The 25,223-nt window shown below is 46.1% G+C and overlaps 1 protein-coding gene and 1 long non-coding RNA gene across 6 annotated transcripts in view; one reads left to right on the top strand and one right to left on the bottom strand.

The window, feature by feature from the left end:
* Window positions 1-421, bottom strand: part of BTRC (beta-transducin repeat containing E3 ubiquitin protein ligase) — a 180,861-nt gene extending 180,440 nt beyond the window's left edge. For 2 of the 5 annotated variants that reach the window (XM_032312223.1, XM_032312224.1), the window contains exon 1: window positions 126-318. In XM_032312223.1, the coding sequence (XP_032168114.1) occupies window positions 126-173 (48 nt within the window). In that variant the 5' untranslated portion in view covers window positions 174-318. Of the gene's footprint in view, window positions 1-125 lie in introns of all 5 variants that reach the window. The other 3 variants (XM_032312233.1, XM_032312225.1, XM_032312226.1) reach the window with 3 other exon arrangements.
* Window positions 421-22,035, top strand: LOC116572853. The gene is made up of 3 exons (XR_004278532.1): window positions 421-916; window positions 18,099-18,190; window positions 21,952-22,035. It is a non-coding gene; the product is annotated as an uncharacterized LOC116572853 (long non-coding RNA).
* The last annotated feature ends 3,188 nt before the right edge of the window (window positions 22,036-25,223 follow it).

The raw sequence follows: 25,223 nt of genomic DNA, 5'->3' as shown, positions 1-25,223 counted from the left end.
CCGCCGGCCTCGGCCCAGGATCCCGCTGCCCCCTCCTCCGGCGGGCGGTCGGCCCAGGCCCGAGCCTCCGCGACGTCGCCAACGCCACCACCTCCACCGCTCCCCGGCCTGCGCCTTCTCCTCACCATAAACTTGAGCGCTTTTTCCTGCAGCACCGCCTCGGCTGGGTCCATAATCACAGGTGCCACTGGGTCTGCACTCCGCCGGGGCCGCCCCCTTGGTGCCAGGCCGCAGCCAACGCAGCGCCCGGATCCGCCTCCTCTGCCTTCCCCCCGCCCTCTCTTACCTCTCAGGCACCGGCAGGGGGCCAGGGAGGACCCGCTGTTCCGTGCACATGCGTGAGCCCGCTGGCTCACGGGATTTGTAGTGCTGGAGTTTCCGGCGGCAAAAAGTGAGGCCTCGACGCGAACCGCAATTCCCGCGGTTCACTGCGGCACGGTCGCGGTGGCCGAAAGCCAAATCTAGACAACTCGCCATCAAGTAGAGAAAATCGGCTGATGGGAATCGTAGTTTGCAGCCTCTACGGATGGGAAACGGGAGGAGGCACGGGTGTCTCCGTGGTTACCGCGCGACGCCAGTGGCTGCTTGCCTGGCATTTGATAGCAAGATGGCGACCATTGCCTCACCTGTAGCCCAAATACTGGAAAAAACTGTGAGAGGACTCAGAGGTCCGGGCAGCACCTCACAGACCAATGCAGAATTTCAGGATCCTTCTAAACTTTCACTCCCACACTCTCCTGAGGACCTTATTATCCCCCCACAAGAAGTCAGGGCCAAAGAGAACTTACCTCAGGAAATTCTTGGGTGTTTAGTGCTCAGAAGACATGGATGGTACTGCTAACCCTGGGACTGAAGCCTTGCACTAAGTAAGGGCCTTCAGTGATGGGATACAACGGCCATCCAGCATATAAAGCTTGTAAGTATTCAGTTTGGCCTTGAAAGGGACAGTACGATTTTATTTTGGAGATTGGGACTGCCCTAACTCTCTCAACACCAGGGTTGGGCTAAAAGTGATAGGCTAGTACAGAATATCCAAACTGATAAAATAAGTGAATTAGGAAAATGCCTTTTCACTTACAGGAACATTTTCTGTTGTAAACTTTTTTTTTTTCCCGTTGTAAACTCTTTCATTCATATGTTCAACGAACAGTTAGATCATGACTGTATCCAGACATCATCCTAAGAAATGGGGATTCACTGGTGAGCAGGATAGACCCAGTCTTGTGGAGCTCACATTCCTAGTATGTTGATATTTTGTTCTAGTCAACTCTATATCCACAGAACTCAGCATACATAATACATAATGGGCTTTCACTTAATAAAAAGTTTTATTCTTGATTTTTAAAAAGTTCTACACAAGTGCAAAATGGAGAAGATTTCAAAGTCATATACACGAAAACTACCTACAAGTTTTCATAGGATAAAGTGGTATGTAACACAGTAGCCAAATATGCTAAAGGAGTTCTTGAAGAGTAGTGTCTGGGGAATAGAGATTGTTTGGTCTTTGTTTCGAAGCAGTCAGACCACCCCTGGAATACTTTGTTCAGTTATGGGCACCATGTCCGACAGACGTGGTATGCAGGAGCATAGCCAAAGCCAGGATGACCACAGGAGAAAATACTGTTGGATGCTTACTCCAAGAAAAAGAGCACTTAGAAATAACATGACAACTAAATTCAAGTGTTTGAAAGTATTGGAAGGCATTTGTAGATAGTATATGACAATAATGCCAGCTATCACTTTATTAGCTCTTTGTTTCAGGCATGTACTAGGAATTTTATATTCATAATCTCTAATATGGGACGCCTGGGTGACTCAGTCAGTTAAGCCTCTGCCTTTGGCTCAGGTCATCATCCTGGGGTCCTGGGAATTAGCCCCTGCTCAGCAGGGAACTGGCTCCTCCCTCTGCTCTCCCCTCTGCTTGTGCTCTCTCTTTCTCTCTCTCTCTCTCTTCTTCTCTCTCAAATACATGAATAAGATCTGTTTGAAAATTTTACATAATCTCTAATATGCATAACAATCTCTAATATTCATAGTAACTCTGTAAAATAGGCATTATTATCCCTAATTTACAGAAGAGACTGATAGAAGATAAATATCTTGCACAAGTCATACAGCAAATTACATTGTCAGAATTCTAACCCAAGTCTGCTTGACTCCAAGGCCTGTGCTGTTTTCACTGAGCCACAGTTCAGTGGCCTAGGACAGACTCAAAGTTTTCTAGTAATCAGAGCTTCTGGCAAAGGAATGAGCCACCCATTCCTGAAAACATATAGAAGCAAGATGACTACTGTCGAGTAATGTCTAGAGGGCTTCAGTTTGGGTGGGAGGGTAAAACCTTTTAAACCCTAAGACTCTTTTTTTGAGAGGTCATTCATTTGACTTTGTTATCCATAGAGGAGTATGAAACTACTACTGGATAAGGCCAGCAGTCAGTGACAGTCCTCACTTTGTCCAGCCACGTAGAGGTAAGGATTAGTAAAATAAGTTCAAGGAGTTCTTGTTTGAAAACACAATCAGCTAGATAGTTCATATGGGTATGGATTGGAAGTGAGCTGGCAGGGACTAGAGACAGAAAGCGTAAATCCTCTTTTTTGAAAATAGACTGCTTATGGTCCAACTGAGAAATTCAAGTATAAACTTCCTTGGTTTTGAAGCCTCTCCTATCCAGCATAGCTTAGGAATGTTCATTGGACTGGATGTTAAGAAGTCTGGTTCTAGCCCATCCTTTCTCCAGCTAATTGGTTCACTGGACAATTAGCTAAACCTCTCTGGTCTTCTCTGTTGTCATCTGGAAAACAAAAATCTCTGCCAACTCTAAAATGGATGCACTTATGAGCCTGTGACAGGGCGGATGCTCAAGGAGAACACCTTGAATCACTAGAACCTTTTAAAGCTTCATTTTACTGAAAAATTGGATTTCCAATATGAGAAATCACAGCTACTACTGGACTTAAATGATCCCAACTTCCTGGTTTAAGACCTCAGAGTATTCTTTGACTCATTCTTGTCTATAAGTGTCTGTATTCAGCCAGAAATCTATCAGAATGTCTCTTCTGTCCTCTACCTCCAATACTAGTCTGTTCCCGACTATCACCTATTTTTTTTTTTGGCCTACTTCTCTATATTTACTTCTAGTCCAGTTCTGTGACTCCAGGCTCTCATTCCACCACTTGTGACACTTTTTAAAAAATATTTTATTTATTTATTTATTTGACAAAAAGTGAGAGGCTGCACAAGTAGGCAGAGCGGTAGACAGAGGGAGAGGGAGAAGCAGGGTCTGTGCTGAGCAGAGAGCCCGATGTGGGGCTCGATCCCATGACTCTGGGATTATGACCTGAGCCGAAGGCAGGTATGCTTAACTGACTGAGCCACCCAGGTGCCCTTAATACTGTCTTTTAGATTTCACTTGCATCACAGTTCTTCCCTACTCAGTCTTTGTCTCTCCCATCTCCATTATCTTTGTTTAAATTCCTTATCCCGCTTTTCAGAACTTCACAACCTTACCCAGTCCCCTCTCCAACCTTACTTCCCACTTTGCATTGGTATGTCCCTCGGCTCCAATCAGACATTCCTCTTACACACCTGCTCAGCATACTCCTGCCCCCGGGCCTTAGCTTACTGTATTCATTTCTGACTTCTAGAAGTTTTCCCTTTCTCCCTCTTTCCTATTCATCTTTCAAGGTCCGATTTAAATCTTAAAAAAAAAAAAAAAGTTGTCTAAGGCCACCTGGATGGTTCAACTGATTAAGCACCAGACTCTTGATACGGGCTCAGGTCTTAATCTCAGGGCTGTGAGTTCAAGCCCCACATTGGGTGTAGAACTTACTTTAAAAAAAATAGTTGTCTAATTAATTATTCACTTTTAGTACATAGCTTGTTCCCCTTTCCCTTCCCCCATAGACAATTTTTGCCTTTTTGTTTGTATGGTTCTTGCAAAATAGTTATTCATGTGTTTCAATTTTAATTCTATTAAATATTGTTTATATATCTCATTGTATATAATATGTGTAATACTGTCATTTTTAAAGATTTTTTTTTTATTGATTTGACAGAGAGAGAGAGAGAGCAATCACAGAGATCACAGAGAGGCAGGTAGAGGGAGAGGGGGAAGCAGGCTCCCTACTGAGCAGAGAGCCTGATGTGGGGCTCGATCTGAGGACCCTGAGATCATGACCTGAGCTGAAGGCAGAGGCTTAACCCACTGAGCCACCCAGGCGCCCCTGTAGTACTATTTTTTATATCGCATACTTTTTTCACCGGGTGCCTATAGGTTTTTTTGTGTGTGGGGGGGGTTGCCTATGGTTTTAAAATCCATTCATGTTACTATGCATACATCTAACCTGTTGCTTCTAAACACTGCATAGTAGCTTAATGATGTGTTTGCCCCATGTTACTTGTCCACTCTCCTAGCAAAGCCTACAGTTCCTAGTCACCCCCAATAATGCTGCAGCAATCAGCCTCCTACATACCCCCTGAGTAAGTGTATCTGTGGGAATACATATCTAAGATCACACTTGCTGGCTCATAGGCTATTAAGGACCCTGAACTGGACATGTAGTGCCAAACTGAAGAACAGAAAGACCAGAACAGTCTACACTTCCAGCATACTATTCCATTGCACTCGGCATCATCCAGCTTTCTATTTTTTTTTTTTTTTTTAATTTGCCAGCCTATACATTTACCTTCTTTAAGAAGGCCCACAAGGGGGGGTTGCCTCTTGATTTTGGCTCAGTCATGATCTCAAGGTCATGAGATCAAGCCCTGCATTGGCTCTGTGCTGGATGTGGAGTCTGCTCAAGATTCTTTCTCTCCCTCTGCCCTTCCCATACCTTCATGCTCCCTCTCTTGGAAAGAAAAAAAAAAAAGGCAAGCAAGCAAGCCCAAAAGGATTATGCCCTTCTTTAAGCACACTGCTCTGCTCTTCTAATCTTTATCCCAGTAATGTGTGATTGTAACACATAGCCGGCTCAAGCCAGAAATAATCATGTATGCCTTCGCTTTTTTTCTCATTCCATCACATTCCCTTCTACTATACCCAATGGGGGTCTCAGCCCTGATTGCACTTAAGAGTCATGTGAGGGGCGGGGTGCCTGGGTGGCTCAGTTGAATGTCTGACTCTTAATCTCACCTGAGGGACTTTGTTTGTTTGTTTGTTTATAAGTAGGCTGTACATCCACTGTAGAGCCTAGTGCAGCGCTTGAACTCACAATCCTGAGCTTAAGACCTGTGCTGAGGGGCACCTGGGTGGCTCAGCTGAGGAAGCCTCCGACTCCTGGTTTCAGCTCACGTCATGATCCCAGGGTCGTGAGATTGAGCCCCATGTAGGGCTCCATGCTCAGTGCAGAGCCTGCTTGAGTTTCTCTCACTCTCTCTCCATCCTTCCTCTCCCCTCACTCATGCAAACATTCTCTCTCTCTCTCTCTCTCTCAAATTAATTAATTAATTAAATCTTTTGAAAAATGATCTGAGCTGAGATCAAGAGTCAGCCATTTAACCAACTGAGTCATCCAGTCTCCCCAGCTGCTGAGGGGCTTTAAAACAAATATTAATGCTGAAGCTCTGCTCCCCAGGTACCTTGGCAATGGTAATTGCAAAAGGTCCCCAGGGTAGTTCTAATCTGTAGCCAGATTTGAGAGCACTGCATTGGAGTTTAGACACCCAGTGCCTTCTTGCTGACCTCTGGCTACTGAGAGTCCCCCTCCATTCCTAACTTGTCTTCAAAACTCTAGAATTCCTTCTCCTCCCACCCTGGGTCAAGACATCCAGTAAAGGTGGGAAAGATTACTTGTATTTCAATTGGCAGGAAAGACCCTGTTTTAGTTGTGGGCCGAAGAACTTCTCCCTTCCCCTTACTTCCTTGTTCTCATAAAAGGCCAGGAGTCAATGACTTCTGAGTTTGTTGACCCTCATTGGGGTTCTATATTCTTATACTTAAGTAAAAGGAGTCACTATTACAAGTGATCCAGGGTTGGGTCCCTCCACAACTGTTATCACTGTCACAGTCCTAGGTTATCCTTATCTAGACAGAACAATCAGTCCCCTTCATGGCAGTTCTGAGGAGTGGGGATGGCGTGGGATTGTGCTGGTCCCACGGGAAAGTGTTCCAGGCAAAGGTAACTGCACTTTTGATGGTGCATTCTGAGAATCAGAACAGGTCCAGGTGACTTTGGGGGAAGAGTGGGACTAGATGAGACTGCAGAGGACAACAGCATCAGGCTCTCTAGGCAAGCATATTCTGGTCAGATGAACCAGCTCACAACCTTTCAAACTGAGGTCATAACCTATGCCCTACCAGCTATAAAATTTTTGACTTTCACCCCAGTTTATAGGTCACATTAAGGAATTTAGAATTTATCCTGAGGGCTTTAAGAAACTCCTGAAAAATTTTAAGCAGGGCTACAACATGGTCACATTGGTATGTTTAGAAAATCATTTATGACTGGAAGCTAGGAAAAGGATGATGAAATTGCTGAAATCCTCCTGGGAGAGATGATGGAGGCCTGATGAAGGAGATGACGAGAACAGAAAGAAGTAAATAGATTCCAGAGATATTGAGGAGAGAGAGAATCTATAGGACTTGGTGATAGATTGGATATGTCATGGACAATGTCAAAGGGATGTGTCAAAGATGACTTCTAGGTATCTGGCCGAGGAAACAGGATGAATGAGGAGTGCCATAATTTGAGACAAGGAACACAATAGAAGGAACGGGGTGGGGGGGTAGGAGGATAATCAGTTCTTTTTTTTTGACATATTTGCTTTAAGGTGCCGGCAAGACTAACAGGCGGAGTCAGATGTTGAGGAAGCAGCTGAATATTTGGGATGGAAACTGGAGAAAGAGGCCTGGGCTGCAGATCGGGATCTTCAGCATATACCAGTAATTGCAGCAACCCCCCCCACCTCCACCCCTGGTAGGATGACCTCACCTAGAGCAAGTGTAAGCAGTATCAAGAGCAGCAGGTCCAGGGCAGAGACCTGCAGAACCTCGAGGTTTGCCCGATGTGCAGAAGAGAAGTTAGACAAAAAGCCCAGGAAGCCACCAGAGAGGTAGAAGGGAAAACCAGCGAGTATGGCTCTCATTGGTGAGGGGCAGTTACCATACAGCTGTGAACGGAGTGGCTCTCAAGGAAAGGAGTGAAGAGATAGCCTAATGGTTAGAGGTAGAAGCTCAGGGTCTAGAGACCATGTTCATTGTTTTATTTAAAAGAAGGGGGATGGGGCGCCTGGGTGGCTCAGTGGGTTAAGCCTCTGCCTTCGGCTCAGGTCATGATCTCGGGGTCCTGGGATAGAGCCCCGAGTTGGGCTCTCTGCTCTGCGGGGAGCCTGCTTCCTCCTCTCTCTCTGCCTGCCTCTCTCCCTACTTGTGATCTCTCTGTCAAATAAATAAAATCTTTTTAAAAATTTAAATAAATAAATAAAAGAAGGGGGACTTTAGTTCAAAGGAAACTGAACAGGTATGACAACTAAATGCAGTGACTCATCCCCAATTGGACCATCGAGGAACACACACACATACACAGACGCGCAGACACACGGAAGAGAAAACAGCTGTAAAAGACACTAGTGGGACAGTCAGGGAAAACAGAATGTAGGGTGTATATTAGATAATAGTATTATATGAATATTAAATTTCCTGGGTGTGAGAATTTTATTGTGAAAATCAAAAAATGTCCCGGTCCTTAGAATATATGCTAAAGTATTGAGAGTGAAATGTTATGATGTCTCCAACTAAATCTCAAGTGGTTTAGGGAAAAAGAAGCACATGCAGGCGTGTGGGTGTGTATGTGTGTGTGTGTGGAGAGAGAGAGAGAGAGGGAGGGATGGAGGGAGAGAACTAAAGCAAATGTGGCAAAAAGTAACTTATGAATCTAGGTGAAGGGTTATGGGTTTTCACTGTACTCTTCTTGCAACTTTCCTAAAAGTTTGAAATTTTCCAAAATAAAAACTTAGGCATAAAAGGGGCACCTGGGTGGCTCAGTCAGTTTAGCATCCAACTCTTGATTTCGCACACAGAACTGGAAACTGCTTAAGATATTCTCTCTCTCTCCTCCTCTTCCTCTGCCCCTCAACCACTCACACATGCATGCAACCACCCTCTGTCTCTAAAAATAATAATAGTAATAATAAAATGAAAACTTAGGGAATAGAAAGAAGTGAGACTTGAGCATATTTAACTGCTGATGAAAAGGATCCATTAGAAAGAAAGGTTGAAGGTAAAAGACAAAGAGACGGGATAATGATGGAGCTAGGTCCTGAGCAGATAAGACAGAATAAGATCAATCGGGATGGAGGGATTAGCCTCCTGTGACAGAAAGGAAGGAGGAGAGTATGTGTGCAAAATCAGGTTTGGTATGGAGCTATAGGAGAAAGATTAAGGAATTCCCCTTCTGATGGGTGTTTAAAAAGGCAGCTTGGGGTGCCTGGATGGCTCAGTGGGTTAAGCCTCTGTCTTCGGCTCGGGTCATGATCCCAGGGTCCTAGGATCAAGCCCCCCATCCGGCTCTCTGCTTGGCAGGGAGTCTGCTCCCCCACTCCACCCCGCCCCCACTGCCTGCCTCTCTGTCTACTTGTGATCTGTCAAATAAAGAAATAAATAAAATATTTTTTAAAAAGGCAACTAGCAATCTTTGCCACGTAAAGAAATGAGCTTTTTGCATTTTCTACTCTTCTAGATTTTGTTATCCCCTTTCTTTCATTCATTAGCACAATCAAAAAGTAGCTTGTCTTAGATTACATGAATGCTGCCCTAGACCAGTGGTTCTCAGTTGGGGGCAATGTTGTTCCCTAGAGGTCATTTAACAATATTTGTGCTCCAAGCCTGTGCAGCAGGAGGTTGCTTTGGAGGACACAGGATATCTGACTCTTTTCAAGGATACAATCTAGAAGTCCAATAAAACAGTTCTGCTGTATCTCATCAACTGTGTGACTTTGGGCAAGTTACCTGACACCCCCCCCCATTACTCAGTCAGTAAAATGGGGACCATATTAGTTCCTATCTCATTGGGCTGCCCTGAGCATTCACAGAAAGTCCTTAGAACATTACCTGGCAGGACTCCTGGATGATTCAGTCATTAAGTGTCTACCTTCGGCTTGAGTTGTGGTTCCAGGGTCTTGGGATCTAGCCCCACATCGGGCTCCCTGCCCAGCAGAAAGCTTGCTTCTTTCTCCCCCACTCCGCTTGCTTGTGCTCCCTCTTGCACTGTGCCTCTGTCAAATAAATGATTAAAAATCTTAAAAAAAAAAAAGAATATTACCTGCCAATAATATGTACTCAATAACTGTTAGCAACTAATAAGTCTAAATTTCACATAATGTGCTTATACAGTACAATCAAGATGGGCTTGATTTACTTGTACCTTCTCCTTCCCAAACAATTTAGGTTAAAACCATTACATAGGGCAGAACAAGGTTGATGTCTATGCTGAGAGATAGTCTGGCATGGGGTGCTGGAGCCCCAGTGGTGTGGTGAGGGCATCTATGTGGAAGAAGCCTAGCATCAGGGATGGAAGATTGGCTACACACACACACACACACACACACACATATTCATTTCTAGTTCTGCCCAGTGAGAGGGCCTTGGAGCAGCAGTACCCAATTACAATGAGTATAATGAGTACATGTAGCATCCAGATCTTAGCTTCTAAATGCCATTCTCCACTAAAACAAATCAATACTCCTTGGAGAAATGGCTGATTCCAGGGCTAGGACAAGGAAAGTACAAGATGAGCCCAGAACATTTCGTGCCAGAACACAAGGAAGTGCTCAAAGAATCACGGAGATATGTCAAAAGGACACATCGTTTCATAGTATTCCCTCCCCTAAATACTTAACGATTTGAAAAAGAAAAAGGCAAGTTCACAGTGGGAAAGCCTGGCAGATGAAACTTCGATCAAGTGATCTAAGTGAACCTCAGAACAGGGCAAATTGCAATTGTGTGCCCCAGACAGAATGCAATGAGAAGAAAACAGATGTGGTGGTTACCTGTAATTCCAATAATTCTTGCCTCCTGGTCTTCACATCCCTCCTGTACTGAATAGAGCTGATTTGTGTAGCCAGTAAGGTATTCCAGAAATGAGGGTGACTCCCAAGGCTAGGTAAAAAGCTCTTGTGTTTTCACCTTACTGACTTAACGCCCTTGCTCTGAGGGAAATAAACTGCCATCTTGTGAGGACCCTCAAGCAGCCCTGTAGAGAGGTCCACATGGAAGGAACCGAAGCCTCCTTTTTTTTTTTTTTTAGGATTTTATTTATTTATTTGACAGAGAGAGAGCAAGGAGAGGCAGGTGGAGTGGGAGAGGGAGAAGCAGGCCCCCTACTGAGCAGGGAGCCCAATTCGGGGCTTGAGCCCAGGACCTGAGCTGAAAGAAGCCACTTAACCCACTGAGCCACCCAGGTGCTCCAGAACTGAAGCCTTCTGCCAAGAGTCAGCACCAAATAGCTAACAACATGAGTGAGCCATCATGGAGAGGATCCAGTAGCCCCAGTTAAGCCTTCAGATGACTATAACCCCAGCCAACATCTTGACTCCAACATCAAGAGACACTAGACGAAGACTCAGCTAGAGCTGTTCCTAAATTCCTGACCCACATAAGATAATGTTTGTTGTTCTAAGCTCTTGAGTATGGGGGCTATTTGTTATGTAGCAGTATCCAACAATGCAGACTCTCCCATAGATAGTGCAATGCCAGCACCTAAATACAGGCATAGTATCTCATTTATTAATAGCAGTATCCAAATCAGAAACCCTGTCTTTTTTTTTTTTTTTTTTTTTTTTTTTTTTTTTTTTTTTTTAAAAGATTTTATTTATTTATTTGACAGAGAGAGATCACAAGTAGGCAGAGAGGCAGGCAGAGAGAGAGAGGAGGAAGCAGGCTCCCTGCTGAGCAGAGAGCCTGATGCGGGACTCGATCCCAGGACCCTGAGATCATGACCTGAGCCGAAGGCAGCGGCTTAACCCACTGAGCCACCCAGGCGCCCCCAGAAACCCTGTCTTAAAGGGACAACAAGTATTCACTTCAGTTATAAAGAGATACTTTATACATTTGCCGCATATTTTTCTCAGTTCGGGAGTTCATCAGCCTTTTGTACAGACACAGCTGTCTTTCCCATGATGTCTTTGCTTAGATCTGTTAGACATTGACCAACAGTATTTACCGCAATTGATTTTGCAGGATTCAGCTGAAGTTTATACAAGCAGATTTCTACTTTACCAGCCTTTGTCCAGATCCCATCACCACTATTCCTTCAGCATGATGATTTCCTTTATCTGGCTGCTGTCATTTTGCAAACATTTACACTGTCAAAAGCTATTTTTCAATTGATTCCTCCTCCTGCCACCCCAGCCCCCCAAAATGTCATTTGAGAAAAAAAAGTGATCAGGGCCAGGATCAGTTCTATCAGTGAATGTTAAACCCTCCCTCCATCTTTATCACTCTGTAGATAGATAAGAGGTGGACCCTGCCTTCAAGAAGTTTTCTCTTTTGTAAAAGAAACACAACATAAAATTATAGACTAGCCAGGGCTCTCTTAGTAACGTATGGGCCTGTATCCATCAGGGTCCTGGCACATGTAAACGTGATTAATTTGAGGAGGGTTTAATTAAGGGCCTTGGTTTCCCAAGGTATGAACAGTATTTAGGGATAGTGTACTGCAACACCAAGGACTCTATCACTCTTAGGTCTGAAGGGATGAGGGGAGGGGGTGGTTACCAAAATACTAAGAAGCTAGCTTTGGGGTAGGGACCATTGCCAATAGCTATGGCCTTCACAAGGGGATGTAGCCCTCCCTGTGACTCAACAAAGAAGGATATGGAATGATTCATATCTTAGCATCACTCTCTTCCCACCCTCTACTCTTCTTATATCTCCTGTTGGTCCAACAGGAGCAAGAGGGCAAGATGCAATTCATGGAGGTTGTTTCCCAGGGTCCACAGCAGGGTGGGAAAGGATGGAGAAGGTCTCTAGAAGGAAGGGCAAATGGAAGATCTCCACATGAGACTACTTTAGGGGTGGATGAGATCTAGGATCTGGACAGGAAATGATCGAGGATCATTTAGGGAAGCCCCAGGAAAAAATCCAGAGGAACTTTCAGCTGGAAGGAACTTCCACATGGGGCACATCATAAGTAGGCCGACAGAGAATAGCCCAGATGGTCAGGCTGTGAGCCTCAGAGAGATCTGGGAGCATACTCGCACAGAAGGTAGGGGAAAGGCAGAACTGTGATGTCAGGAAATTGCCCCTTAAATGAACTACAGTCTCCTCCACTTATGAAGAGACCATTTTTGAAGGGAATAGTTCTGAAGAAGGGTAGGAATGTTGGGGAGGGTGCAAGGACAGCTCTACGAGAAGGTCTGGCCTCCCTATCCCAGAATTTGTGTCTTCTTGGGGTTCTCCCACAATCTTCTCTTCCACTGCGCCTGGATCCTAGGAGCCCTTTTGTCACCGGCCCAAATGCAAATAAAACCCATCTGACTTGGTTTGTCCTTTCCACAGCTATAAGAGGCTGACATTCAAAATGAAAAGAAAAAAATATATATTACTTCCAAAGCAAAAACAAAATAACCGAGAAAAAGCAAACACCCAGAAGTAAACACACACACAAAGGGGGAAAAGGCATAGTGTATGTGTGTGTGTATTTAACTTCCAATTATGTAAACTCTCAAACATATACAAAGGTCAAGAGAAGAATATAATGAACTCTTTTTACTTGTTACTCAGCTTCAAAAATATTGAATGGAGGCAAAGTGGACTTTACCTCCATTTTGACCTCCAACTTTCTGAGTTTTTCTTTCCAGCTTATCTCTGAACTCAGGCAAAAGACCCCATAGGCAAAGCCCATGATGGAAAGTGAAACCATCCTTCTCAAGCCATCAGAACTGTCCCAGCCAGCAAGACCCTGCCCGTGATTGACCCTAAGACAATGATGGACCTGGCCTTTACTGCCACCTACCTGTACCCACCAACCTCTGTCCCACATTTTCCTTATATAAAGTACAGTATTTTCAGAGCACCTAGGTGGTTCAGTGGGTTAAGCCTCTGCCTTCAGCTCAGGTCATGATCTCAGGGTCCTGGGACCGAGCCCCTCGTCGGGCTCTCTGCTCAGCGGGGAGCCTGCTTCCCCCTCTCTCTCTGCCTGCTGCTCTGCCTGCTTGTGATCTATTTCTCTCTCTCTCTGTCAAATAAATAAATAATAAAATCTTAAAAAAAAACCAACAAAGTACAGTTGTTGGGTCCCCCAATAATGGGTTCATGGTCAAAGGAGCAACACTGGTACAAAGCGAAGGTCAAGCAAAGCTTTATTTTGCGCCAAGCATCAAGAATCAAACTGACCGGCCAGAGATGTCTCTTGCAAAGAGGCGACCCCTCCCTGCCTCCCAGACTAACTTTTATAGAGCAAAGGCCATATGGGTGGGCCTGACCACACACAGGTGGCCAATGAGATTGTAACGCACAAAGAAAGCTGCACAGTCATGCTAGGTCCCACACGGGTGGCCAACTGAACTATAATTTACCCTATAGTAGACATTTGAACTAGCCTATTACCTTGGTCAGAATTGGTGCCCAAAAGGTGGGGGCCCACACTTCCTTGGTGGCTAGGGAGACAGTATGCACGCTCTCCTGATTAGATGTCTCCACCTGCCCCGACTCATCCCTACATTTGGGCTGTTATCTCCACCTGATCTGATCCCCCTTCTATTTGGGCTTTGTTACCTGGGACTGGTTTCCCGAACTTACTTTCAAATAAGTTCCCCTGGGGGAGCAGGGTCAATTTAAGTTTTACTGCATAAACGACAAAATGGCTGTTCAACCGAGGTAGGGCTGCTCTGGCTAAATAGGCCCTTACACAGTATTTTCAGCACTTGGAGACAGTCTCTGAGATGTTAGTCCACTCTTCCCAGGGTTGGCCTCACTGAAATAAATTCCTTTCCTGTTTCCCCACCGGTCATCTCTCCGCCTTCGAATTTTGTCATGTGTACCCCCACCCACTTCTTTCCTCTGTCCCCTGGATTATACAGATGCAAATCTCAGATTTATTGTTGTAGCCGTGAATACATCAAGAGCTTGCCCTGTATAAGGGCATAAAGCTCAGTCCTGATTTCTCATTTCAAGGTTTTCCGGAGACTAGAACACCTTTATCCTAAGCTAGTATCATTCTAACATAGTTATTAAATGGACACATGAGGGGCGCCTCGGTGGCTCAGTGGGTTATAGCCTCTGCCTTTGGCTCGGGTCATGATCCCAGGGTCCTGGGATCAAGTCCTGCATCAGGCTCTCTGCTCCATGGGGAGCCTGCTTCCTCCTCTCTCTCTGCCTGCTTCTCTGCCTACTTGTGATCTCTGTCTGTCAAATAAATAAATAAAATCTTTAAAAAAAATAAATAAATGGACACATGACTGAATGTTACTACCCAGTCTCTGTCAGAGTAACTGTTGCAAACCATGTCCCAACCATGAGAGAACACCTGTCTCAACTTCACTCCCAGGCCCTTGGTTCCACCGGCTGGTTCCAGTGAGGCCCCCGGGGGTCTGCCTATTCACAGCAGAGCCCTGGAGAAACTGAGTCCTGGCTCAGGCTGAGCAGTCCAGCTAGCCGCACCAGGGCCAGGAGCTGCATATCAACCACTGTGCCCAGGTGCCCGCTCGTGCGGGGACTTAGTGAATGTTACACGGGGTGGGTGCTGATAATGGTGGTGACAAGGACCTGACCAAATCCTGTTAAGGACTCGGGCCCAGAGATGACTTGACAAAGATTTATTTACCAAAATTCAGCTTTGAGGACTTAACCGGAATCTAAGTATGGCAGAGCAGGTTTTTGGTTGTCGTTTAATTTACCTTCTCCAGAAGATGGGAAATTTAACAGAAGATGCTCTGTCACATCACACTGGAGACATGTGACAGGTTGGACAGCTGGGCTTTTGTTATGAGGGCTGGTCTCCTAATAGTCTCTCCAATTCAGTCACCTGTCAGGGCATCTGACTGAGGGAGCCCCTCAGTGACGGGGTCAGACCCTGGAAGAAAGGGTGAATAGATAGTCTGAGGATGGGCTGTGGGTGCAGGGGGAAAAGGGAGAGAAGAGGCAAGTAGAAGGGCACGTTCTGCCTCTCTCTGGGATCAGAGGACATGTTGGCTCTACACAGCCTTGGGCAGGAAGAGGAGCCAGGTGACAGAGCCGTTGAGCCGCTCTGGAATCTTCAGGCCTCCTTGTGGTTGTAAAACACTTTTATTCAAGACATCAGAACTAGGGGAGAACTTGAATGGTTCACAGCTGAACCCTGCAGGGCACAGACTGTGCCACCCCCTCCCTTCAATCCCGGGATATCTATCGATGGAGTGTTACCTCAGGAACAAAGCAGTTAGCTGCTAAGACCACCCATGAGACTTCTCGATTCCACCTGAGCAGAACTCCTCTGTGACGTTCCCAGTGATAACTGTGAGAAACCTGAGGAAGGGGGCAACTCAGACGCCACCTCTGGGCTTAGTTTGGGGACAACTCCATTGAAGATGGACTGAGGGTTGATTCCTTTTCTTTTTTTTTTTTTCCAAAGATTTTATCCATTTATTTGACAGAGATCACAAGTAGGCAGAGAGGCAGGCAGAGAGAGAGGAGGAAGCAGGCTCCCTGACAGGCAGAGAGCCTGATGTGGGGCTCGACCCCAGGACCCTGAGATCAAGACCTGAGCTGAAAGCAGAGGTTTTAACCCACTGAGCCACCCAGGCGCCCCCTGAGGGTTGATTCCAAAGAGTAGGTGGATAAATCCTACCCAAACTTTTCTGGGACCAAAAAGAAAAAATTTCGTTCAAGTCCACATTCTTTACCCCTTTTCTAGGCTACTAAGCAGCTGGGGTTTCTGCTGAACCTTTATTTATTTATTTTAAGATTTTTTTTTTTTTAATTTGATAGGCAGAGATCACGAGTAGGCAGAGAGGCAGGCAGAGAGAGAGGAGGAAGCAGGGCTCCCCGTTGAGCAGAGAGCCCGATGCGGGGCTCGATCCCAGGACCCTGAGATCATGACCTGAGCCGAAGGCAGAGGCTTTAACCCACTGAACCACCCAGGCACCCTGTGTGCTGATCCTTTATTATACCAAAAGAAAGCCGTAGACTGTTCTGTGTAGAAGAGGCACGCAGGGTAGAGAGGTTCTGGTGAGAAAGAACAGATTCTGAATGTGGGTGGAGAGGCTGAAAAAAAGGTCACCAAAGTCAGAAGAGAAAGGAAAGAATTTCTCGCTTGAGCCAAGGTGTGTCCTGCCCGAGAGCCTTTGACCTTGCTATTCATCCTCTCCCCTGAGCCTCTCTTCTCTCCTCCTGACTGATCCTCCTCACTGGGTAGTTAGTCCCTTCAGAGCATTCATCAGAAGAGATCATTACTGTTTGCTTATGTTTCACTTGTCCCCTCCATGAGACTGTAGGTGCCCCCAAAGCAGGTCTCAGGTGTATCTTGTTTGGCATTTTCAACCCAGCACCTACTGCGGTAGGTGTCAATGAGGATTTGTGAAAGGAAAGAACAGAAGAAGGGAGAACGCTTTTGATGGGGGAGAAGCTTCTACAAGGAGAGGTCTTTAAGCAGTGCTATATAGCGGAATTTCCCTTTTTTTGCTATCCCTTTAAGAGATTAAGACTTAAATTACTCTTCAGTGCTATTTAGAGTCAAATTTGTGTTTTAAAAAAAAGAGAGAGACTTCATGCTGGCTACACGGGTATATTCACTTTGAAAAAATTCATTGAGCTGTAACCTTATTATTCTGTGCACTTTTCTGTATGTATATTCCACTTAAATAAAAATTACATTAAAGAGAGAGGGTGGGGTAGAGAAAGAAGCCACACCAGGCCCAGGTGTATAAAACTCAAATCCAGGCGAGAAGTGGAGGGGAAGGCAGAGGTGGGGGCAAGGATCAGAGTGTATTAGAAGGAAGACAGGAGAACACAGCTGGCAGTATGAAAGACATGCACGGAGAGACTGAGGAGGGCGGTGGGGAGGGCCACCTAGGGTCAGACTGGTGGCCTCACACCTGTGAGGGGTTTGGGTCTGGTTAGAAACTACTGGAGGCCAGTGTTTACAGTTTATACCGATGCTTTCCCAGGTTTGGATGCATAAACATCTGGAAGGCTTATTAATCAGCAGACTCTGAGACCCATGTTCAGAGACGCTGATCCAGAAGGTTGGGTGGGGTCATGAACCTGCATTTTAGCAAGCTTCCCAGATGATTTCGTTAAAGATTATTCTCTGGTCATAGTCTGAGGAACACAGGACAGCCCTTCCCTCTCCCATTCCGCCCAGGATCCTGGGTTTTTGTCTAGTATTTGTTGAAGATCAAACATAGTATAAAACTGTATCAAACACAGTATCAAAATGAGCATAATGAGATAGATGGTTCTAGCTTAGATCAGAATTTATATCCTGCTGGAGAAGGACACTTATTTGGCACTTGCAATCATCTGGCAGTTTTCATTGGTTTTCTGGTTAACGGCACGGGCTCTAGAACCAAAACCTGGGCTCGAACTCTGGAGCCATTATTGAACTTCTCGAAGTTTCTTCAACTGTAAAACAGGCATCGATAATGGGATTGACTTCACAGGTGATGAGGATTAAGTAAATTACCAAGGAGAAGCACTTAACCCAGATCCTGGCACGTAAATTCTCCTTCAATAGTAACAACAATCCTTATTTCCTTTGCAGTCCTCCTCTCCCAGCCCTTCCTCCCGCAGTCTTCTCCAACACTGAGTAATAGAAATAACTGGAGCGGACAGGGCCACAAATATCTTGCAGCCTCCCCCCACTGACTAGCGCCAGGGCAGCCAGGCAGGGAGAAGTCTGGCCTCCACAGACCTCTATCAGCATCTGTGTGAGAGAGCTTTCCCACTGGCACTCTTGATCTAAAATAAACACACACACACACACACAATTTTTTTAGTGCTAGGTCTAACTTATTTTAGGTCCTGGATTTGTGATTCCAGATTGGTTAATTAGCTGATATAGTTCTGCATCATGAGAGCATAGACCTCCTGGCTTTCCTCAGAGATTAAGAAATCAGTGAAACCAGGAAAAATCACCAGAGGGGGAAGCAGGGTGAGAGTCAAGATCTTTTTTATTGTCTTTCAGGAGCATGGCCAGCGCCCATTCCTCATCACCCCTCCACCCATGCAGCTCGAGTGCCAATGCCCCAGGATGCTGGAACTCACAGGCTGGACTTTGTAAGCAGGCAATGGCTGGACTTGAGAACAACCCTTCCCACGGCGGGGCTTCAGTTAGCGGATCTGGCAGTTTATTTGTCAATATTATTTGTTGTTAGCTTAATTGTAGGAAAATTGAAAAGTGTAATGCAGAGCCACGAAACCCTTAAGGCTGGTTAATCTTTTTGGATTGTAACCAATGTAATTTTTATTAGCTGATCCCATCTTGATTATAATACGCAGAGCCCTGGAAAAGTAGCTGAAGGCTCCAAGTCATGGTGTGCACAGGGAATAGACAGGCTCCATCATTTGCATTTTCTGCCAACGAGAGAGAAAGGGCAGAGGGGGCTGGATTGAAAGACCTGGGCTTGAGATGTCAGCGGGAGAGGGGAGCAGTCTCCAAGAGAGATGCAGAAACGATCTTGACAATCCTATGAGGGGAGGAACTAGGCTAAGCAGGATTGGGTTCCCTGCCCCATCTGCTGAAGGCACTCAAACTGCAGTGTGCTGCAGTTGGAACACTGGAGTAAGGGTTATGGCTCAGAATTAGGAGGAAACAGAGATAAATCCAAAAGGCCTTCCATGTTGGTTTATTTATGATTGTTTGAAGAGTCCTTCTTCAATGTTATAGTTCCAAGTGTAGTGGCATCAAGAATTGGAATGGTATTGGGCACCTGGGTGGCTCAGTTGGTTAAGCGTCTGCCTTCAGCTTAGGTCATGATCTCAGGGTCCTGGGATTGAGTCCCACATCAAGTCCCACTCAGCAGGGAGTCTGCTTCTCCCTCTCCCTCTGTCCTTCCCCCGACTTGTGCTCTCTCTCTCTCTTTCCCCCTCCAACAAATAAATAAAATCTTAAAAAAAAAAAAAAAAAAAAGAATTGACAAGTATCTACAACTGAGAATCTGAAATGTTGTAGAGGGTGAGGGTAATAGCCCCTGGTCCCTCCCTGGACTTTGATCTTCTGTGCCAGAAAATGGGGAACAGACAGTCTCATCCATTTGACAGCCCCGGGAAAGGAGATCTCCTTTTCAGCTTTGACAGCTCCAGAGAAGGAAGGAGCTTTGCACTCTCTTGTACCCAGTCTAGCAACGATCGCCTTCCAAAATGCCCCTCAGTGCCCAGTCTAGCAATGATCCCTTTCCAAAAGGTGAAGTTGCGGGCCAGAAACACTGGGATTCTACTGACACTTGACTGATGCTCTTGACCCCCAACCATAGAGTAAATGATCCAACAACCTATTCTAGACAAATGGGGAGCCTAGAGGCAGCACATGGGCATCTTTTCCCTTGGCCCTCTTATGAATATAAATATTTAGTGCATGGTGTTTTGCAGAATTAAATCTCTGAGCCTAGATTAGCCTGGTAATATCATTATGTCGATACCAGGGATGAGCTACCTGTGACTGCTGTGTGTCTTCTCATTCGAGGATGCCTGTGATGACTTGATGCCCTTGCATTTGCCAGGGCAATCATTAATTGCATATGAAACAGTTGGTGTTTGGCTTTAAGGGAAGCTGATTGGGTCAGTCACTGAGTGTTTGGCTCAGTGATCTACAGCTGGCTCTTTGCTCCTGCACTCCCGCTTTCTTTTCAAAGCATTCTTACTCAGTGTTTTTGGGACCCCCAGAGGAAGAGGCAGTGAAACATAGGGGGTTTTAATCTGTGTTTTCCTTTGGGCATTATAGCTTTAATTTTAATATTTTGGATAATAAAGAATGATTTTAAATTAAATTTGCGAGACTGCCATCTGTGATTGTTTGGACTTTTTCCTCCTCTCTGGCGGGTTTTTTTACTCAATTCTTTCTGAACGTTAGCAAGAGTCGGTTGAGGGCAGGTGGAGAAAGGCAGCAGAGTAGTAGGTGAGCCGAAAGAACTGAGCGAAATGGAGAAAGGCTTTGATCCCTGGCCTCTCTCTGGCCCTGGGAGTTGGTGGGAAAAGCTTGGTGCCTTGCGTCATCACAAAAGTTACCTGGGATGTACTTGCAGTTTCCTATCCTCTCCTCTTGATTTGATTTTGAGAAAGTGATTTGCCAGAGGCAAACTGTGCCTCAGTTTGCCCATCGGTCAAATAAAGACCTGATTTTCCCCCACGGAGTTACTGCCGTAGTTTTGAGACAGTTCTGAGAACAGCTCCTGGGACCCGGTAATTATCACTACCTACCAAAGGCTAAAAGGGTCGCAGGGCTTCCTTGTATTTCCATAACTAGAGTTAAATCCAAGAAATATCTAGAAATATGTTCTTAATCCTGTCGGCGAAATCCAGCAAGAAGAATTTTCTACCCTTCTAAGGGAAGGGAGGACACATTTACCGTCCCCACCGCAGACCACGGCATGAATGAGTCAGACACACAGCACCACTGAACACACATATGCTGAGCGAAATGCCAGAAAAAAATGAAAAAGCACCTGCCAGCGGAGGGGTTGCTATGATGAGTGACTTGGCTAGGAAAGATGGGATGGGGGGGAGGGCGTAAAGCTCGTAACTCCTTTTTTAAGGAAAGGTGGCTTCTTGGAGGGGTCACATTTTGCATTTGGGGGAAGAGAGAGAGACTGAGGAGTGGGGCAGGGAGAGGATTCCTGGCAGAGCACATGGACCATCTGAGCAGAAGCCTTAAGCAGAGGACAGTGCAGTGATCAGAGTCTGAGGGGAAGGAGGTAGACCTGGGGAGGGAAATAAACCTGAGGGTGAGGAAGGCTACCTTAAGAGCTCTCTGAAATGAAAATAGAGCATAAACAATTAGCAGGAAGCTGCTAGAAGGCTGAAGTTGTGGGTAGAGCAGAGGCTTTGTTAGCATCTGAGTGTTTCCTCTACATCTGCTCCTTCCCCACTGTCTCCCGTCCTTTCCCACCATCTCCTACCCCACCGGCTCCCTTCCTTCACTCCAAACTCTGTTTTTATCAGATTGAGGGGGGCCCCGGCCACTTCCCCACAGAGGGAAGGCCTTCCCTGCATGGGTCAGAAAGCAAAGGTTCATGAAATGACCTTGAAGTTCAGGGAGGCAATAACCACAGCTCTGCGCAGGATGGAAGCTCGGTAAACAAGTATTTATCATGTTTTTAAGACCTCACATGAGCATCCTTTGTCCCACATGACGCCTTGACTAAGAGATAAGCTTGGAATCTCAATCAATCTCTCTCTCTCTCTCTCTCTCTCTCTCTCACACACACACACACACACACACACACACACACACTCTCTCTCCCACCTCCTCTTCCTCTCTCCTCTCCAAAAGTCCTGGTTCTCCTAAATACAACCTTGGTATCCCCCCAATAGTAGAAAACAACCCCAACAAGTGCCTATGAAAAAAGCCTTTAAGACTCATGAATATTTAGCTCGTCCTCATGTAAAATATATGACTTTGTGTAAGGATCAGGCGAACGAGGTGCATGATTTTTTTCTGATTTATGGGCCTGGAGACGGATTATTCATAACAGAGCAGCTGTGTGGAAAGATTCATCCGCTGCGAAATGTGATTGTACATCAGGCAGTGTGTGGGAACGGAGCTATGACTAATGGCTGCTTTACATATAAATGAGAAGGTTTGTGCTAGGAACTGTAAAAAAATACAATCACTCAGCTGACGGGCAGGCTCCTTATCGTGGGTGCAGGAGAGGGACCTCAGGAAAGGCAGGCAAATGAATGCTTTTGCCCTGAAAAGCCAGGTGGGGGTAAGAGTCAGCGAGCAGGAGAGGGGACGGAAGGAACTGGGAGAAGCAGCCAACTCTCCAGAGCAGGCCGGCCCGGCCGTAGTCAGTCTCTGTATTTGTAACTCCGTCTTCCAGGCCCTGCTGTGACCTCTGAGAGCCTGTCAGGGCCGAGATGCAGCCCCAACAGAAGTAGCTGCGTCACCAGTACACCTAGGGGTGATGACCGGGTCCCGAACTCTCCAGAGCTTGGCGTTAGGCTGCTGAAGATTCAGGTCCCTTTCAGAAGTCGGCACAAGATTCATCTTGGTAAACCTCAGAAGAGGAAAAATTGTGCAAATCTGAGATTTTCCCCTGCCACTCCTCACGTCTCCCTCGCCTTCTCTTGTTCATCTCTCTCCTCTCTTGTAGCTGAGACAGGCTGTCTAGACACTGCAGATGTGGACAGATGTTGGGTCTGTAATTTATAACAACGGCCTCCAGAAGGCAATTCCAATTTGTTTCGGTAAGGCTTTGAGTTACAGGCAGAAAAAATATCCTGTAAATACTGTTGACTTACATGGTAAGTACACCAAGGGTTTACTTAGTCAACAACCACTAACTACAGCATAATTACACACCCATCCAGATTACCGGAGGATTTAATGACACTGAGCAGGTAATGACCACCAACCAACCCGAGTTTCTGGTTTTAGGGGGGCCTGGAGAGCAAGGGAGTTGAGCCATACTTAACAGGAATTTATGCCTGTTTCTTCAAGTCATCAATTAGTCACCATTTTGAGGGCCTTTCAGTGTTATCTACATGTCAGACATCCCTTCGCTATCACACTGAACGCAAGCAGGTTGGAGCCTCTTTGTTGCTCTCCACTGATCCAGTTTTAAACCACGCGGTATCTGGAGGTACTCACAACGCCCTCAGACAAGCCAAGAGGCTGGAAAATTACCTTTGCTGTTATCCTAATGCGTCATGCACTCAGCAGCAAGGCCGAGCTCACTGACCCTCTCTCTCTCTCTCCTGCTGGCCGATGACGGTGAAGCTATCCAGTTCAACAGTGAAGGAGACTGGCCCACCCAAGATCAAGCTAATCCTCATGGGGATTATATTCTGGTCGGGTAATTATAATGGGAAATGGAAAGGTGAATTTCTAGAACAGTGTTTCAAGAAATTCAGGAAGCTTCCTACTGTATCTGGAGTGGTATGTGTGTGCAGGGGGAGCAGTAAGCTCATATCAAGGCCAACGTAAGGAGAACTTTGGTAATCTGGCCACGATTAGTCTGTTGTAGTAGAAGCCAAATTTGCACTTGAGGTCTGCCATCCCTGAGAACTCTGACCAGCTGGTCCCCCTGGGATTAGGGGATCAGAGTTGGCCAGCAGCTGGAGAGCTCAGACTTCCCTGGGCATATAGAGTTGCCGCTGAAATAGACCTCAGGGTATCATTTATGTCAGTCTGGGGGAAGGGGAAAGAGGAGTGGGAATAAAGGGGGTAGGAAAATGTGGAAATCCAATGAACACATTGGCAGGATTGGATTCCAATTTTTAATCCATCACCAACCTCTGCTGGTTTATCTGTTCCACAGAATCTTCCTCCCCCTCTTGCCTGTCCAAAGACAGTCAAACAAAACTTAATACACCCCTAGGCACAGACCCCAGGATTTTCACAGACCATGAAAGGAAAGCCTGATGCCAATTGAAGGACAGATAATGTCTGGAGAATCCGGCTTCTCTGTGATGGTTGCCGTGTTCTCCCCTTCTCACTCTTCCCCTGCCCTGGCCCTGCTTTGTATCCGTCCAACTTCAATGATATCTTGCTTCACCTGAAGAAGTGCATTTGGTTTAGAATGTCAGCTCCTGGCAGAGCCACAGAACTGATCACTAGCTAGAAGGCGAAGCCATCTGGGCCAAAGGAAAGGGGTGAGGAGTATCAGGAGTCATGGCTGAGACTACTCTTCTCTGGAGGGCACCGGCTGGGGGTGAGGGGTGGGGGGTCGTCTGGCCGCAGGTCCTGCCCAGGAGAAAAGGTGTTAGCCTCAGAAGAATGGGTTTAGGAAACAATTTGTGTCTTAGGAGTTTAAGGTTTTGGATGCAGTGTCTAAAGAGACTCTAGAGACTTCTTTTATGGAGACTTTAAAAATATGAGTGACTCCTACTTGCCAGGGGTGTGTGAGATTTTTGTCCTAGTGAGAGATATAGATGACAATGGCCCGGAGCCCTCTAAACCCAGGAGATCCTTGTAAGTGCACCAAGCCTCACACGGCTCCCCGGCAGGAGTGGACAGGGACATTTGAATGTCCAGCCCTAGGAGGGCTGTGGAAAGAAGGAGGGATGCCCTCTGGTCAGGGAGGACCAATGAGCTATAATAATGTTAATATCTGACATGAACAGAGAGATTACTGTGTGCCAGGCATATACTTTCTCCTTGACGATACATCTATGCATTAGCTCTTTGAGAAGGAAAACACTACCCATTGCCAGGGAGCAGAACTTCCTCCAAATAAAAGGGAGCACGTGGCACAGAATCCTGCTCCGTGGCTTGTCAGCATTAGCCAGAGGGTTACATAATTTGCAGGGTGGAGGATAGAAGCAAGAGGTAAAGTCAGCTCCGGAGACATATATCCCAAGACATCTGGGGGGAGGAAATTTCAGGGTACAGCCTCGGGGGTCTGCATACTTGGAAAGTGGATGTCATGGGACACGAGAGAGCTAATAAAAGGACAGGATCACTGACCCAGGAGCATTCTGCCACGCACGCGTGTCTACACACATGTCCACATAGAGACATTTCATCTCTGAACTGGTGAGAACGGGTCACATGCTTAGCCAGATAGACATATTACAAGCCCTGGTTCATTCCATACATGCAGGAATGACGTGGCCTCTCCGACAAAGACTTCCCCAGACTTCTTCTTCTTTTTTTTTTTAATTGGGTTTTTGTTTTCTTTCTTTTTTTTTTTTTAAGATTTTATTTATTTATTTGACAGAGATCACAAGTAGGCAGAGAGGCAGGCAGAGAGAGAGAGAGAGAGAGAGGAGGAAGCAGGCTCCCTGCCGAGCAGAGAGCGATATGGGGCTCGATCCCAGGACCCTGGGATCATGACCTGAGCTGAAGGCAGAGGCTTTAACCCACTGAGCCACCCAGGCGCCCTTCCCCAGACTTCTTAATGAGTACACACAAGTCCCACGGTTAGAGGAAGGACAGGACAGGACTGGGAAGGGTTCGTCGCCTGGTGGGCATCTCCCCAGAGAGATTCAGGTCTGGTCTTCTCTAAACCAAATCTTTCTGCTGGCCAGGCCTGGAAGCTGAGGTGTCCTGGGCCTATGGGAAGGCTATGGGAAGACAGACTAGGGTCTGGGTCGGGGGAAGCATAGGTCTAGAGTGCAACTTCAGTTTATTTGTCCAGTACACACCAGA

Source organism: Mustela erminea, chromosome 14, assembly GCF_009829155.1.
Source record: "Mustela erminea isolate mMusErm1 chromosome 14, mMusErm1.Pri, whole genome shotgun sequence".
Lineage (NCBI taxonomy): Eukaryota > Metazoa > Chordata > Mammalia > Carnivora > Mustelidae > Mustela > Mustela erminea.
The sequence above is the reverse complement of the archived record's forward strand: the minus strand, read 5'-3'. Positions and strand labels throughout refer to the sequence as shown.